The following is a 19132-nucleotide window of genomic DNA, read 5'->3' as shown; positions in this document are numbered from 1 at the left end:
AAGTTTTTATTGTGAATTATGTGATACATGGGAGTACATTAGCTTTATATTCATCCTATCATATACTGTTTCATTAACATGATTACAATCCCTTCTGTGCATCATCAAAAAGCCAAAGGGTACACCCTGCAAGCTTGTCCCTCGGTCCACAGCACACAACCCCTCTACATCTCTGGGTCTAGAGTCCCCCACCCATCTCTCCAAGCCATCGTCTCTGCCTCCATCTCTGGTGTCACTGTTTCTCTGGGTAGGGTCCTGCTCTCCGCTCTTCTCCCTTGATGGTCCCAGGGATCTCTGCCTCCTGGACTGTAAAGTCAACCACTCCCCTCCTTTTGCTACAGAATGTCTACCTTTACATTTCCAACCCTCACAGTCAGTCCTGACAGCAATTATTCACTATTGTACCACAAGAGTCTTATCCCCATCTCCTTTTAACAGCCCCAACTAGACAGATTGGATACTACTCAGTGGAGACTCTACCTTCCTCCACACCCTCTGGATCTAGGTTCCCTCGTGGAAGCTTGTAAGCCAGTCACACTTCTTGCCTTTATAGCCCCCCACCCACCCACCCATTTTGGGTAGCCAATGTCCAAGTTGCCTATCCTTGTCTACTCTGTATATGGAGGGGGTGGGAATAATCCTGGCTATAAAGATTTGTTCCCTCTTTTGAGCTACTGCATCCATAGGTGTAGGTCAAGTTGTATCAGATTACTCTTTTTTTTTCTTCTTTCTTCTTCTAGTCGAGTTCTGATCATTCAGTCATTGAAGCCAGGTCAAAGTGAATATTATCTGAAAATTTGGGTGTTCTTGTGCATATACATTATCAGCTGGACGCTTCACTCTCCACTTTAGTCCTCTGTGACTATGTTATTGTCTCTGGGTCAAAAAGTCCCCACGTCTTGCCATACCGCTGGCCAACCAGGTCTCCACCCGGGTTCACAGCAGTCTACTGAACGTAGTCAGACTTAGCTCACAGCTTCATTGCTGTTATCCTTTACATCCCCTTACTGGTGACCAACGTGGTCACCAGTCAGACCCCATGCCTGCTCGTGTATTCCCCTTGAGTCTTAGTCTTGGAAGGGGGTTTGCCCTGAGGGGACCCAACCACTTGTCTTGATGTTCACCTAGGCAAGTTGAATTTTTTTGTTGTTGTTTCGTTACCTGTCCAGTGCTGATAAATGTGGGATGTTGTTGTTAAGTTCTGGCAAGTTGGTTCCGACTCATAGGAACCCTGTTTAGAGTTCCGGGGAGCAGCTGGTGAAGTCTGAACCACCAACCTCCCGGTTCAAACTGACCTTGTGTTCAAGTGCTTATCTTACAGTGCCACAGCAGGAGTCCATAACGTGGCAAAGGGCCATGAAAATAGGGTGTGTGGAACTCTATAAACATGGCATGACAGTTTTGGCATCTGCTAGGTTTGAAATGAGCCATCTCAGAAGCAGAAATGGGGGCTATAACTACCACCAAAAAAGAACAGTCAGGAGAAACGCGCATTCATTGAACCCCAAGATTTCTGTGCACTGAGCTTCCTTGATATAGGCGTCAGAGATCTGTGACACCAGAAACAGTAAAAGATGTGGCAGAAACACAGGTACAGCAGAGGCAGTAGAACCAAGAGCACATGACAGAGCTGTAGGCTTCCCAGTCCATGCAATATAAAGAGGAATGCTTTAGACAGAGACTTGCTTGCAAACTACGATACCTCCCAGGCATTTACCTGGAAAGCTAGGCTTGCTCACACATGGAGCTAGAGCTGTGTCTTCAGGCTGAGGTTTACTGATGGGGTGGAGTGCCTTTGAGTATTTATTGGCAGAACTAAAGAGCTCTGTAACACTGTCTGAACAGGACAGATGCCAAGGGGCCACATGGCAGAGAGGACCAAACAGAGGCATGCTTGCAGATATAGCTGAAAACAGATTCTCCTGACATTAGAACTGTAATCTTGAACATTTATGATCCTGAATTGTAATCTATTAACTTCCCTAAGAAAATCCTAATTGTGAATATGTCTGTGAATTATATTTAGCCACTGCAATGGATTACCGAATCCAGCAAGGGCATAGAATGCCTTGGGAGGGATGGTTGGTGTCAAAAATGGTAAAAAAAAAAAAAAAAAAGGATGGAGAGTTGAGGCATGTCTGACCTTCGCTTCAAAGGAATTATCAGCCTTTGGCTAATGCTGATGTTGAGTTTGATGCCTGTCCTGTCCTGCCACCACCACACCACAATATGAAGTCAGAGGTTTATAGAACTCAAGCAAAAATCTTTCTCCTAAATTCCAGATTAGTAAATCTAATTGGTAACACTGCATTTAAAAATGTAGGTTAGTTTTAAGCAAAAAGTTTTGAAAAATTGTCGTTTATCAGTTCAAATCCACCAGTCGCTCTGTGGAAGAAAGTTAAGGCTTTCTTCTCCCATAATGAAAATACTAGGCTGAGGTGCAAAAACATCTACACATCTCAATACCCATGGTCAGTGAGATAATTCTGACTGCTAACAACAAGGTTGGGGGTTCAAACCAACCAGCCACTCCTCAGAAACCCTTTACAGGGTTGCTATGAGTTGGAATCAATTCAACAGCACTTAACAGGATAGAACAGAACTGCACCACAGGGTGTAATCTTTATGAAAGCAGAATGTCACATCGTTCTCCCATGGAGCATTGGTGGGTTTGAACCAATGACCTTGCAGTTCTTATTCAAGTGTGCTTAGCTGCTGCATGACCAGGGCTCCTTGGTGTACCACAGGAAACTCATATACAACATGTCTCCAACTTCATCCTCCCTCAACATTTCATTAACGGCATTATCAACATTAAGTACCCCCCAATTACCCTCCACTTCCACAACTCAGTTTGTCACACTATGCTGGCTTTGCCTTGTTGTTTAAAAAAAGGCGTTTGCAATGAATTAGTTATTGGTCTTACAAATAACAGGGTTGCTGTGATGCTGGAAGCTATGCAACCACTATTTTAAATACCAGCAGGGTACACCCAGGGTAGACAGATTTCAGCTGAGCTTCCAGACTAAGACTATGATGGAGAAGATAACTACTTCTGAATGTACAACCACAGAAAACCTTATAAATAGCAATAGAACACTATCACACAGGTCCAGGATACTGAATACTGAAACAGGATGAATAGTATCAGAATATCGGCAAATACAATGCCAGAGGATGAGCTCCTCAGGTTGGAAGGAACTTTACTTGCTGACGTGGCACAGCTCAAAATGAGGAAACACAGCCGTAAACACCCGTTAATAATCGGAACTCGGAATGTGTGAAGTATGAATCTAGAAAAATTTGAAGTTGTCAAAAATGAAATGAATGCAGAGAGATTGATATCCATTAGTGAGCTGAAATGGACTGGTACTGGCCATTCTGAATCTGAAAATCATATGGTTTACAAAGCAGGGAATGCCAAATTAAAGAGGAATGGTGTCACATTCATCATCAAGAACATTTCAAGATGTATCTTGAAGTATAATTCTGTCTGTGATAGGACAACATCTATAAGAAGACCAGTTAATACCACTATTATTCAAATTTACATTGTTATTATTAATTGCCATCAAGTTGGTTCCGACCCATAGCAACCCTGTATAGGGTTTCCAAGGAGCAGCTGGTAAGTTTCAACTGTCAGCCTTGCAGTTCAAACAGACCTTGTGGTCTAGTGCGTTATTCCACAGCAACACACCAATACCACTAGAGCCAGTGAAGATAAAATTGAAGAATTTTTCAACTTCTTTAGTTTGAAATTGGTCAAAAATGCAATCAAGATGTGTTGATAACTACTGGTGACTGGAATGCAAAGGTTGGAAACAAAGAGGAATGATGGGATAATAAGGCATTGGTGAGAGAAACAATGGTGGAGAGCATATGACTGAATTTTATAAGGCCAATAACTAATTCATTGCAAACACCTTTTTTTAAACAACAAATGAGCCTCAAAGGATGGCATACACAGAAAACTAACTACATCTGTGGGAAGAGATGGTAGATAAGCTCCACATCATTAGTCAAAACTAGGTCAGGGCAGACTGTGGAACAGACCATCAATTGCTCATACTAGTTCAGGCTGAAGATGAAGAAAATTAAAGCAAGTCCACGAGAGCTAAAATAGGACCTTGAACATATCCCACCTGAAGTTAGAAATCATCTCAAGAATTCATTAATGATCAAAGACCAGAAGAGATGTAGAATGACATCAAGAACATCATATAGGAGAAAAGCAAAAGGCCATTAAGAAGACAAGAAAGAAGGAAAAGACCAAAATGGATGTCAGAAGAGACTCTAAAACTTGATCTCCAGCACAGAGATGCTAAAGCAAATGAAAGAAAAGAGGATGCAACAGAGCTAAACAGAAAATTTCAAAGGGCAGCTTGGAAAGATGTCAAGTATTATAATGAAATGGCAAAGCCTGCATTTACAAAACCAAAGGGGAAGAACATGGTCAGCATTTCTCAAACTGAAAGAACTAAAGAAAAAAATTCAAGCCTTGACTTTAACATATTGAAGGATTCTATGGTTAAAATATTGAGTGATGCAGAAAGCATCACAGAAAGATGGAAGGAATACATACACAAAGTCACTGTACAAAAAAGAAATGGTAAACATTCAACCATTTCTACAAATAGCATATTATCAAGAGTCAGTGGGAGTAAAGGAAGAAGTCCAAGGTGCACTGAAAGAACTGGCAAAGAACAAGGCTCTGGAAAATAATGGAATACAAACTCAAATATTTCGACAAATTGATGTAGCACTAAAGACACTCACTCTTCTATGCCAAGAAATTAGGAAGACAGCTACCTGGCAGAGATTCATAGCTGTGTTCAGTCCAAAGAGAGGTGACCTAATGGAATATGGAAATTATCAGACAATATCGTTAATATCACATGCAAGTAAAATCTGCTAAAGATAATTTTTAAATGGCTGCAACTGTACATTGACAGGGAATTGCCAGAGGTGCAAGCCAGATTCAGACAAGGACATGGAATGAGGGATATCAGATTACTGGCATCAGACAGATCTTGGCTGAAAGATACCAGAAAGATGTTTACCTGTGCTCTATTGACTATGCAAAGGCTTTTGGTTGTGTGGATCATGACACAGTATAGAAATCATGGTAGAAAATTAGTATTCCAGAATACTTAAATTTTGCTCATGAAGAACCTGTACAAAGACCAAGAAGCAGTTGTTTGACCAGAACAAGGGGAAACTGAGTGGTTTAAAACTAGGAAAGGTGTGCGTCAGGGTTGTATTCTTTCACCGTATTTATTCAATCTGTACACTGAGAAAATAATCTGAGAAGGTGGAAGAGAGGAAGAACATGGCATCAGGATTGGAGGAGGACTCATTAACAACCTGTGATATGCAGATGATACAACCTTATTTGCTGAAAACAAAGAAGACTTTAAATACTTTCTGAGGAAAATCAAAGGCCACAACCTTCACTATGGGTTACACCTCAATGTAAAGAAAACAAAAATCCTCTTACGAATTGAACTGCTGGCCTACCAGCTATTCTGTGGGAGAAAGATGAGGCGTCCTGCTCCCATAAAGATTTATAGCCTGGGAAACCCTGTACAGGGTCACTATGAGTCGGAACCGACTCCACAGCACACCACCACCACCAGACCAATAAACAACATCATGACAAATGGATGAAAAACTGAAGTTGTCAAAGACTTCATTTAGCCTAGATCCACAATCAACACTCATGAAAACAGAAATCAACTCAAACAACATACTGCATTAGGTAAATCTGCTGCCAAGATCTCTTCAAATGTTCAAGAGCAAAGATGTCAATTTGAGGATGAAGTATGCCTGCCTGAAGCCACAGTATTTCCAGTAGTCTCATATGTATATAAAAGTTGAACAATGAATAAGGAATACAGTAGAAGAATTGATGCATTAGAGTTATGACATTGAAAAACAATATTAAAAGTATTCTTCCAGAACAAACAAATCTGTGCTGGAGTAAGTACAGCTAAAATGTTCCTTAGAAGCCAGGATGGCTAGACTTCGTATCTCATACTTTAGATGTATTATTAGGAGGGGCCAGTCCCTGGAGAAGGTTATCATGCTTTAAAATGGACAGTTAGCAAAAAAAGAGGAAGACCGCAACAAGACTGACTGGCAAAGTAGCAGCAGCAATGGGCTCAAGTTTAACAACACTTATGAGGATGGCACAAGAGTGGGCAGTGTTTCGTTCTGTTGTACATAAGTTTTCTATGAGTTGGAACCAGCTTGACAGCACCCTCCACCTAATTTATCATTTACATTTCATTAGATACTAACTCCTCGACCTTTCAAATATGTCTTTATTCCTTCCTCACTTCTCACATGGATAAACATAAATTGATTTTCTAGCCTCTTATAACTCACAATTCTACTCCAATACTGCTACCAGAAATATCAATAAGGAGACATAAATATCACAGAGCAGTCTGTTTATAAATTGTTGAATGGGAAACTAATTTTTTGTGTAACCTTTCACCAAAGCACAACAAACTGCTCATTTAAAATAAAAATTTTTTAAAAGTAAATAAATAAAAATTTACTATGATTCCCTTCTGTTGTTAAAATACTTCAAAGTTTTTACCCTATATTTAGGTTAAAATTTAATTTCTTTAAAAAGGTTTTCATATTCAGGCTTAGGCATACCTATTCAACCTACTTATGAGACATATTTCTACAAATGAAAAATACTCCAACTTCATGGAATTTCCCCCAAGTTTCTTAAAATTGATTTAGATTAGTAAACCTGGGTTTTTCTAAGAGAAGTCAATGCAAATAAATTAAAACTTTGGAAATATATCTAAATAGCATAAGAAACTAATTTAAATTTTTCAAAGTCAGTGGCTACAGAGATTAACTTAACCTTAACCTGACCCATTTTACCACTGGAATGAAAAATAAGTAGATTGCCTTATTAAAAAAAAAAAAAATCTAAATAAACAATTCCCAAATATGTAATATAAAAATGAACAGAGTTTATACTAAGATGAATTTATATGACATATTCAGATGAATATTAAAACTGAAAATTATCATCGTAGTATAGATATTAAATAGTGGCACACAGAGTCAGAGAATCAAACTCAGCAACAACCCTAGGCCTACTCCTATCAGGCAAAGCTCAGGCATGTCTCCCCCCTCAATCTCCTTTACCAATTCTGACAACCATTCTCCCATAGCGTGCTCTAATCAGCTGGGATTGATAACTGAGTACAATGGCCACACAGAAATCAAACATCATGCTCATAGTTAAGGGAGTTTATTAGGGAAGTTAACATATTACAATTTGAGATCAGAAACTTTCAGGAAACAGTTCTTTGGTCAGAACAGCTTCCTGTCTATAGTACCTGCCAAGAAGGCCTTTCTCTGGCCTTAGGCCTGGCCTCTGTCCTGTTCTGGAAAGTTACAAAGCTCTTAAAGGACATTCCATTTAGCTAATCCTTTGGATCCATGGGTGAGCAAACCCAGCTCCTCCAATTTAGTGCCTGGAGGTACCCTATGCTACAAGGGAGTCTCCTGCTAGAAGGCACTTTGGTTTACCTGTTTACTTGTTCTATCTTGTACTCTGGCTCCTGGTTTTGCTGCTGTCACTCTTCTGCCACTCTTCCAATGTCACAGCTTTCTGTCTCTGGGTCAAGGGGGTTTAATGTGCAGGGATCAAAAGACGTGCTCTATCCCTCACTCTTCTTTCATAATGAGACCGCTGTTTCTATTTTTGAGATGGCTCACACCGTTAAAAGTTTCAAGATTTTACAATCACAATCAACAATGTTAAAATTAACAATAACATAATTCTTTCAGCATCTTCTCCTACCTTCTCTTACCCAAACCCATCAGGTAAAAAGTCTGGTGGCAGTTACAAAGACTACAGATAGAAGAGCTACATGAAGTTAACTCATGCACTGCAAGGATATAGATCCTCAACTCTTCCACTCTAAAACAAATGTTTATTTACTAAAGAGTGAATGAATGTCTAATATGAGGGAAGCTTCAAAAAGTCTGTGGAAAAATAACTTTTAATTCCATTTTCCTAAACTTTTTTGAAAAGCCCTTGTATATGTTGGATGGGTTAATGCACTGGACTGCAAAGCCAGTTTGAACCGCAAGATCGGCAATTCAAGCTCACAAGATGCTCCTCGGAAACCTTATAAAGGGTCACTATAGGTCGGAACCAACTGGACAGCACTTAACAACAATCCTAGGGATTAGGGATACAAAAAAATAAAACCTCAGAAACTAACAGGTGTTTAGAGGACATAAGAGACAAAAATACATTCAAAGCAGTATTATAAGTGTTAGGATAAATCTAACTGTATGTAGGTACAACAGTGGCAAAAATGACAGAATGGATACACTGATTCTGTGAGCTAGAGAAAGCATTCACGTAGATTCTCTTGAAGAATATGGGTTCACCAGGCAAGTGGGAAGTAGAAAATGTATTCTAATCATAAAGGTATATATATAACAAGGCCCTCTGGGAAATTATTGGTGCCTGGATGTGCCTAAAGCTTGAGTACGAGCAGAGACTGAACTTGAAAAGCTAGACCAGTTTACAGAACCTTCATGTTAAGGAGTTTAGATATTACCTTAAGACTAAGCACTCAACCACAAGGTTGGCGGTTCAAACTCTGCAGCCACTCCTTGGAAAACTTATACAGGGTCACTACAGAGTCAGAACTGACTCCACGGCACTTAACGACAACAACAACGCAACAGAAATATTTCTATTATAGCATACAGAATACATTTTATTGAAAAAACATACGCCCCTACATTTCTGAGCAACTTAACAGCAAGACTATTCACACATAGCTTCTCTGGGTCTTTATCTTTGTAGGAAGAACAGCTGTGTGTGAAATCCACTCTGAGGCAGTTCTCAAACCAAGGAACGCCTTGATGAGAACCTCAAAGCAAACCTTGCGTGCCAAACATTATGGGAGCAAAACACACTGACCAGGTGACTGAGGAAGGAATCTAAAATGAAAAGAAAATAGGTGTGCCTAGATGTTACCTAGCAAAAAATTTAGCTTTGTTGTAATGTCTGAATTCGCCTCCTGCCTAAGACTTAAAGCTGTACTGTACCTAATAAAGCTCGTCATTCTCCATTCATCTCCGGAGAGTCACCACCCCCACACACCCCACCAGGATGGTAATGCAAACGGTGCCCGAGCAGGGACCGGAAAAGATTCTCAACAAAAGAGAAACTAAACGTAAGTCACGGTCATAGGAGAACCCTGGAAAGTAAGTAAAAAGAATTCGGTGGGATACCGAATGCAGGGCATAAAGCCTAGGATATCCAAGGTGTAGCAGGGTCATAGGTCAGGTGAACAGTAAATATAAGCCCCAAATACTATAGAACAATACTGTCCCTGGTTCCCCAAAGAGGGCAACTTAGATTGACAAACATGAAAGAGAATAAATGAAATTTTTTAAAAGAACATAGTGAAGGAAAAAATATTCCAGCCAAGATCTGGACCTCCTAGTCTTTAGTAAGGAGCTCTGGTAGCATAGTGGTTATGAATCAGGCTGCTAATCTCACGGTTAGCAGTTCGAAACTACCAGCTGTTCCATGGGAGAAAGATGAGGTTTTCTGCTCCCGTAAAGATTTACAGCCTCGGAAACCCTGTACAGGGTCGCTATGAGTCAGAAATGACTCCACAGCACATAACAAGTCTTTAGTAAAATTGATTTTGGAACCACTGCAAACGACGGGGCAAAACGCAGCCCCCAGTGTGCCTTTGTCTCAAGGCAATTCACAAGCATTATCTACTGTAGAAAAGTGTATATTAGAGGCAAGTGAGCAAGGGGATATGGATTAGTGATACCATGGCAGCTGAAACTCTTCTTAGAATATTGGCTTATGATAATGCAAATCACAATTGTCAAGTAGCAATTAGACCTTATAGAGAAGCTGGTAACATTTTTGATTATATGAAATTGTGTAGAGGAATTGGAACAGAAATCCCTAGAGTGAGTTTACTTGCACAAACAGTGTCAAATTGCAGTTGCTGAGGATGCCTGAAATGCAGCCAAAGATGATGATGTGGAGCAATGGAGCAGCTGGAGACTTTAGATCCAGAGAGGGAGAGCGACTGTGTGCTGAAGACCTGAGGGGATTGTAACCATGGCAATGAGATGATATACAATGGAATGAATGTAAAAGTAATATTCTCCCAGTAAACTATCACATAATTCACAATAAATCATTAAAAAAAAAAATCACAGTTGCTGAATTTCAAAGAATTATTTCAATTCATTACCCTCAATCTAAACTTTGGGATTTTTTAAAAACGTACTTCATACGCAATTTCTAATACTGTCTTGAGTACTCCCATTATAGGAGCAGATACCTATTTTGTGGATGACTTGGGAAAAGGAAAAGAGGCTTACTGGGGTCCCACAAAAAGGGTGATAACCAGTTCCTTCACTTCTGCACAGCAGGCAAAACTTTTTGATCCTCCTTTACTTCAATTAATAGAATGGAAGGAATCGGGATCAACACTCTTTGTGAATCACAGCGTTTGGCTGTCCCAGCCCTGGAGTGATAAAGGTCCACAGTTCCCTCAAGAAGAAGGAAAATAAATTAATTTGACTCTGGGATTTGTCAACTATCTTTTTAGGGGAGAGGAAACCATGTATAAAAATAGGATGGCAAGGGTGAAATCATTGGATTAATGCAAAAACTGACACAAGGCATTTTGTATTGTTAGGAGGTTTTACTTTTCATGAGAATGAGACCAATGTGACTATTGAACAAAAGAATAATCAAACAGAATGTTCTCTTATGAGTTATAATCAGTTCCTAAAAGATGAGAATGGTCAAAAGTGCAGAGGAGACATGGGACCATCAAAGGAGAAGAGTGGAGAGCTGGACCTTACCCAGAGAAGCAGTGACGCCAGAGATGGAAGCAGAGACGATGTCATGGAGATATGGAGCAGCTGGGGACTTTAGACCCAGAGAGGGAGAGGGGCTGTGTGCTGATGTGGGTGAGGGGAGGGAGGGGGGCAGGCTTATAGGGTTACACCCTTTGGTTGGTTGATGATGCACGGAGGGGAATGTAACCATGGCAATGAAATGATAGGATGAATGTAAAACTAATGTTCTTCCATGTAAATTTATCACATAATTCACAATAGAACATTAAAAAAAAAAAAAAAAGATGCAGAGGAGAACACGCTAAAGTACTAAAGAATGATACAGTCACCATTATTGATTGGGGTCCTCATGGAAAATTTTTAACAAATTGTTCATTGGAAGAAAAGGCTAATGTTATTTGTGACTGACAAAAGTCTGACTTGTCATTCCTGTAAACTGTATACTTGTTTGAATCATAAGCTTTATAACAAAAACTATCTATTATCTTGTTAAAGGCTCAAATGGGAGTTTGGCTTCCCATTAATTTAACCAGCCCTGGGAACAAAGTGCAGAAATACATGTAGTATTAATGAAAATGTTGGGTAAAGTGTTAAGTAGAACAAAAAGGTTTACTGGAACCTTTGTAGCCATTATCCTTGGACTTATAGCTACAGTTACGGTTGCTACAGTAGCAGACGTAGCAACCATGGCTTTAAGTCAAAGTATTCAAAATGCTGAATTCATTCAAGACTGGCAGCAAAATGCGCATCATTTATGGAGTCAACAAGATAAAATAGAGACATTGTCTCTAACACTTGCAACAATCTGTAACATGGCTAGGAAAACAAATTGTAGCATTAGTATATAAAAATTCACTTAAATGTGATTGCCAGTACAACAATTTCTGTGTGACCCCAGCTGAAAGTAATTATAGGGAAATAGAGTAGCAAAAATGAAAAATCATCTATATGGTTTCAGAGGTATTATGTCTATAGATATAAAGAAATTACAAGCTCAGAAGAATCATACCTTTAGGTAGTATATACAAATTAATCATGCTTCTAATGTAGCTGAAACATTTCTTCAAGCCATTCGGGGATTTAATACTAAGAACCAGTTTCATAATTGGAAAAGGTCTATTATTTCTGGAATAATTACATTTATCATTGTTCTTCTTCTACTGCCCTTAGTCTGGAAATGCACACAGCGAAGATTAAGCTTTATGGAGAAATCACAAGGAGCACTTCTGTTGCTTGCTTTACAAAAACGAAAAGGGGGAGATGTAGCAAGAACAGGACCTGTGTGAAACCCACTCTGAGGCAGTTCTCAAACCAAGGAACGCCTTGATGAGAACCTCAAGGAAAACCTTGCATGCCAAAGATTATGGGAACAAAACACACTGACCAGGTGGCTGGGGGAGTAATCTAAAATGAGAAGGAAATATGCGTGCCTAGCTGTTATCTAGCAAAAACAAACCTTAGCTTTGTTTTAATGTCTGGATACGCCTCCTGCCTAAGACTGTACTTAAAGCTGTACTGTAACTAATAAAACTCGCTCTTGACTGACCATCTCCAGCCCCCTGTCGCTTTCATTCTCCGTCTGCCTCCGGAGAACCCCCTCATGCAGGCTGTCCCTGCATATCTTCATATTCTAAATGGCATATCAACTGGTACATTAAAGAAAAAACTGCAATCAAGTTGATTCCAACTCACAGAGATCCCATAAGACAGAGATGAATGGCTCCATAGTGTTTCCAAGACTATAAATCTTTATGGGAAGAGACTTTGAGGTTAGAAATAAATGTTAACTGGTACCTGGCAACTGTGAAACAATTTAACTTTATGTTGTTAGATGCAGTTGACCCTGTGCACAAGAAAACGATACATTACCCGGTCCTACACACCCCTCACGATTGTTATGTTTGAGCCCGGTGTTGCTGCCAATTATCAAACCATCTCCTTGGGGGGTCATCCTCTTTTACACCGATCTTCCACTTCTCCAAGCATAACGTCCTTCTCTAGGGACTTGTCCTTTCTGGTAATATATCCAAATTATGAGAGACAAAGTCCCACCATCCTCATTTGTAATGAGCATTCTGGCTGTACTTCTTCCAAGACAGATTTGTTCTTCTAGCAGTCCAGTACTTTCAATATTCTTCACCAACTCCATATTTCAGGTGCATCAATTCTTCTATGGTCTTCTTTATTCAATGTCCAACTTTCACATGCATATGAGGCGACTGAAAATATCATGGTTTGGTTGGGTCAGGTGCACCTTCATCCTCAAACTGACATCTTTGCTACTGAACCCTTAATGAAGTCTTTTGCAGCAAGATTTATCCAATACAGTGTTGTTGTTGTTAAGTGCCATCGAGTTCATTCCGACCTTTAATGACCCTGTATAGGGTTTCCAAGGAGTAACTGGTGAGCTTAAACTTCTGACCTTGCAGTTCAAATGACTTTGTAGTCTGAGGCATTAGCCCACAGCGCCACACCAGACCCAATGCAATACTTGATGAATTTCTTGACTTTGAGTGTGGATCCAAGCAAAACGAATCTTTAACAACTTCAATCTTTTCTCCATTTATCATGATGTTATTTATTAGTTCAGTGTGAAGATTTTCATTTTCGTTACATTGAGATACAATCCATATTAAAAGCTGTAGTCTTTGATCTTCTTCAGTAAGGATTTCAAGTCATATTCACTTTTAATAAGCACGGTTGTACCACCTGCATATCACTTGTTGTTAATGACTCTTCCTCTAATCTGGATATGTAACATTCTTCTTCATATAATGCAGCTTTTCAGATCTGCTCAGTATACAGATTGAATAAATGTGTTGAAAAGATATAATATTGGCACATACCTTCCTGAATTTAAACTATTCAGTATCCCTTTGTTTTGTTCAAACAACTGGCTCTTGGTCCATGTACAGGCTCCTCATAAGTACAAATAAGTGTTCTAGAATAGCCATTCTTTGTAATGTTACCTTTGCACAGGCAATAAAGCACAAGTATATTCCTAGTAGCCAAGATCCATTTTATGTCAGCAACAATATCCCTAGTTCCATGTCCTTTTCTGAATATAGACTGAATTTCTGGCACCCCTGAACTCCTGCAACAGAGTTCAGAGTTGCCTAAAATCCAACAATTTTTTAATTATCTTCAGCAAAATTTTACTTGCATGTGATATTGATATGATTTCCACACTCCATTGAGTCACCTATCTTTGGAATGGGCACAAATATGGATGGATCTCTTTCAAATGGTTGCCCAGGTAACTGTCTTCCAAATTTCTTGACACAGATGAATGCCTCCAGTGCTGCATCACTGTATTGAAACATTTCAATTTGCACTGCATCACTCCTGGAGTCTTGTTTTTCATCAATGTCTTCAGTGCTGCTTGTACTTCTTTCTTTAATACAATGGTTCTTGATCATATGGTACATGCTGAAATAACTGAACACTGCGTAATTCTTTCTGGTACAGTGACCCTGTGAATCCTCCTATCTTCTTTTGATTCAGCATTGCTCAATTATTTTGCCCACAGAATCCTTCAATATTGCAATCTGGGGTTAGAATATTTTCTTCAGTTATTTTAGCTTAGAAATGCTAAAGGTGTTCTTCTCTTTCAGTTGGTTTTTTTTCCCTAACACTCCAGATGCTTTAATTTGTAGCTGCCTTGATAGAGGGTGGGAGGTTTTGGGTTTGTTTTTTTTTTAAGTTTTTATTGTGAATTGAGCGATGGGAGAACATTGGTTTTACACTCATCTTATTGTATTTCATTTCACTGCAATTAGAATTCCTCATACAACATCATTCAACAATATTTGCTTCTATTCCCTTTTTTTTTTTTTTTTCCTGAATATAAACAAAAAGACTCAGGAATATATAAATCATTTAAACAACCAAAGGGCATATGCTGCAAGCCTGCCTCCTGGTTACTATCTTTTGGTTTTCGAACTCCAGGTCTTAGCATATTTCATGATATTTGACTTTGTCTTCTAGAGCTGCCCCTTCGAATTTTTTGATCAGCCCTTTTACTTCATTTCTTCCAGTTATTTTACCTTCTCAATGCTTAGCGCAAGCTTCAGAGTTTCTTCTGACATCCACTTTGATCTTTTCTTTTTTTTTCCTACTTTTTTAGCGACGCTTTGCTTTTCATGGATGATGTACTTAATGCCATCCAGTATCTTTTCTCTATTTTAAATAAGGGAAGTACATTAGGCAAAATAAAACATTTTAGCAGTTCTCAAAGCAGTTAGTCTTGTGAATTTGCTAAGTAAACTGATAAGAAAAGTAGGGCTCAATACTAAGGGTGGCTTCAAAAAGTTTGTGGAAAAATTCTATTATCTTCTAATTCCATTTTCCACAAATCCTTTTGAAGCCCCCTCATATTAAGTGGAAGGCAAACTGTACACCAGCAGTGTAATGCAATCCCATATATTTCTATTATATATTTTTCTATTTCTAGTATATGTATTTTTAAAAGCCTAACAGAAGGTGACAGGCCAGACAATATACAAGAGGGAGTTGAGCAGAGGAAAGACAAAAGATAGCAGAAGACATATGGAGGAATGTAATTTTGTTAAGTGACTAGAGGTAAATGCTGTTAACTATTGGTACATGGAGGTGACTGCAAATATGTAATGAAGCAAAGCATATGATCCGTTTAATTTAAAATTGATGAATTTGCTCTGTACTCCTTCACTCAATTCACAATAAAAGTTTTTTAAAAGACGTCTAAAAGGATAATCATTGGTGATGGTGGTTGTTGTGTACCACCAAGTTGGTTCTTCCGAGGCTATAAAGCTTTTCCTTAAGCAAAAAAACCCATCTTTCTCCTGTAGAGCAACTAGTAGATCTGAACTACTGACCTTGAAGTTAGCAGCCTAGTTTGTAATCCACTACGCTACTAGGGCTCCTTAGGATAATCATTGAAAAAAATAAATGTGTGTATATATAAGTATATATACTTAACAACAAAATATACCAAAAACTTAAGGGCCACGACATTTTCAGCCAAGTAGTAGGTAGGTATGTAGGATGGACAACAACAGTAGTACAGTATGCTCATCATGAAATGATCAACCAAAAAGATAAAAAGGGCAATATTTACCTAAGGGCAAAGTTGAGAAGGGATGGGAAGGTGGTTGGAATAGAAATAGGAACCACAGGAAGGAAGAGGGATAACTGTTGTGACATGGAAGGGATTGCAATCATTGAGATGAAACAAAGTGTATGAGTTGTTGAATATAAAACTGATGATCTCTGTAAACCTTCACTCAATTCACCATAAAAAGTTTCAAAAACAAACAAATAAATTTGGGGGCTACACTAATTCTGTGACCTTGGACAAATATTTTAATCTCTGTGCTTCATTTTCCACTTCCATAAAATGGGGATAATAATGGTACCTATACCTTTACTGGTAGCGTAGTGGTTATGAAGCGGGCTGCGAGCCGCAAGGTCAGCAGTTCAAAACTACCAGCGGTTCCATGGGAGAAAGATGAGGCGGTCTGCTCCCGTAAAGATTTACAGCCTCAGAAACCCTGTGTAGGGTTGCTATGAGTCGGAACCAACTCCACGGCACATAACAACAACATACCTTACTGGAGTCCTGGTGTGGCGCTGTGGGTTAATGCGCCAGACTGCAAAACCATTTGAACTGCAAGATCGGTGGTTCAAGTTCACCAGCTGCTCCTTGGAAACCCTATACAGGGTTGCTATGGGTCAGAATCGACTTGTTGGCACTTGACAACATACCTTACTGGGTTATTATGAGGATTAAATGAGTTATAAACGTACTTAGAACATTTTCTGTCATACACAAAAACTATGTAAATAAACGTTTGGTTCTTGTGGTTGTTATGTACTGTCGTGTCAGTTCCAATTCAATGCAACCCTATAGAGGACAACTGAAGGGGCAGCTGGAGGCTTTCAACTGCTGACTCTGTGGTTTGCACTCCAGTGCTAAAGCTACAGCACCACACCAAGAGTCCGAAAATGTTTGCTAGTCATGTTTCTTTCCTTATGATCAGTAAAATTTTTGTGTTCTTATACAGTATCTGTACTTTATATCCAAGAATAAATTATGACCTATAAAACTTTAAATACCTTAATATTCATTCATTCAACAAATATTCACCAGGATTTCCCGCATTCCGAATCCTGTGTATGCAGTCTTTCAGCAAATGTTTCCCTAGTTCATTATACCCTGAAAACCCATCCATCTCCTATTTTATCAAAATCAGAGGTAGTTTATTCAGATCTACATGCTTCTTTTTTCATCTCTGGCAAACAAACTGATTCACAGGATTTCATAAATGCTTCACAAAATTCCCTACTTTTTATAGCAAAGAAAATTTAGAAATGATTTACTTTACTTAAGTAAGTTTACAGGTCCTAATACTGCTATTGTTGTTGTTAAGTGCTGTCAAGTCGGTTCTGAATCATAGCGACCCTGTATAGGGTTTCCAAGGAGCGGCTGGTGAGTTTGAACTGCCAATCTTGCAATTCAAACCAACCTTGAAGTCAAGTGCTAATCCTATGGTGTTACACCAGGAATCCAGGTCCTAATATACTACTAGTTATATAGAAAACATAACTGTTTTTTAAAAGAGCAAAGACTTTTTAACAACACAGTCCTCTTGTTCAGAAAGATTTTCTACGTCCTACCAGTGAGGTACACAGACAATAGAACATAGAAAATAGAGTGCACAAAATTAGGTGTTTTACTCATTACAATGAAAATAATACTGATTATAACAGAAAAACCATGGTGGAAAAGGGATTCATACTGGAGTGATAGAATACAGAAAACCAAAAGCAAAACCAATTGCTGTCAAGTAAATTCAGACTCATAACAACCCCATGTGTTTTACAATAGAACTGGGCGCGCGCCACAGGGTTTCCACTAGCTGTGATCTTTCTGAAGTAGACCACCAACCAGGTCTCTCTTCCAAGGTACCTCTGGGTGGATTCAAACCATCAATCTTTGGTTAGTTGCCAAGCACCTTTTTTGCACTACCCAGAGACTCATTAAATATAGATAGAATTTAATAAGTCAAATACAGCTAACACTATTTCAGATATAAGGTATTCTATAAACCACAACAACATATATTTAGTACATTATTCATTAAGTTTCAAATAAGCAGTTACTATGTGTCAACCACTGTGTTAATTTAACAACAACATAAATAAATATATCGGATAAAAGAGAAATTTCCTCTCATCCATGAAATAAATAAAAAGCATAGTGGCTCCATATGATAAACACTGAACTATAAACCACAAGGTTTGAGACCACCTGCCACTTTGCATGATAAAAATGAGTATGAATCAGGCTACTAATCTCACAGTCAGCAGTTCAAAACTACTAGCAGTTCCATGGGAGAAAGAAAGGGCTTTCTGCTCCCGTAAAGATGTATGTACAGCCTAGGAAACCCTGTACGGGGTCGTTATGAGTCTGAAGTGACTCCTCGGCACATAACCACCACCATCACCTAAAAACAGTAAAATTCCTAAACAATTCATAAGACATATACAACAATGACAAAACAAAAAATATATTGTGAATGTCATGTAAAAAAATTTTAATTTCCATATAATCTAACATAATTTTAAGAATTATATCCCTCAATATTAGGAATTATCTGAATAATCAAGAGATCTTATTTATCCACCTACCTCTGGAAATGATGGCTATACAGTTGTGTTGGAATACCAAGAATACGATCAAATATAGCTGTAACTTCTCTTAGGTTTCCTTGTTCATTTTCCCAGTTTATATACATTTCCCAGAGTCTGTCAGATCGGAAATCTGTTCCTGCAGCTAGAACAGCATGCTCAAAAGTTCTGTAAAATTAAATACTCGTAAGTTACCTTTCCAAGATAAAATTACATTGAAAACATTATTTCTAAAATTTAAAGTATAACAGTAAATTCAAATTGCATTCAACTATTTCCCATGCAAGTAAGAATTAAAAGGAAAACAGAAATATAACTGCATTAAAAAAACGGTGAATGAGAAAACATACAGGGAACATATAAATGCACTTTTGATATAATTTTCCATTACATAAAAATTATAATGCAAAACACTGCAAATATATGAATAACATAGTCAACATGTATTTGTTAAACTTTAAATGTTTGCTGGATATATTTATTTAAGGCAGAAGGCAAATAAGACAAGTAGGAATTTACAGAAATACAAGAGGGAGCTTCAAAAATTCATGGAAAGGAGAACAAA

At 38.5% G+C, this 19132-nt stretch overlaps 1 protein-coding gene across 1 annotated transcript in view; it reads right to left on the bottom strand.

Annotated features, from left to right (window-relative positions):
* Positions 1–19132, bottom strand: part of PRPF39 (pre-mRNA processing factor 39) — a 54120-nt gene that overhangs the window by 13529 nt on the left and 21459 nt on the right. The window contains exon 5 of the mRNA XM_006875441.1: positions 18568–18735. Within this exon, the coding sequence (XP_006875503.1) occupies positions 18568–18735 (168 nt within the window). The remainder of the gene's footprint in view (positions 1–18567; positions 18736–19132) is intronic.

This window comes from Chrysochloris asiatica, unplaced genomic scaffold, assembly GCF_000296735.1.
Source record: "Chrysochloris asiatica unplaced genomic scaffold, ChrAsi1.0 scaffold00327, whole genome shotgun sequence".
In the NCBI taxonomy this organism is placed as follows: Eukaryota; Metazoa; Chordata; class Mammalia; order Afrosoricida; family Chrysochloridae; genus Chrysochloris; species Chrysochloris asiatica.
This window is presented reverse-complemented; position numbering and strand designations above follow the sequence as displayed.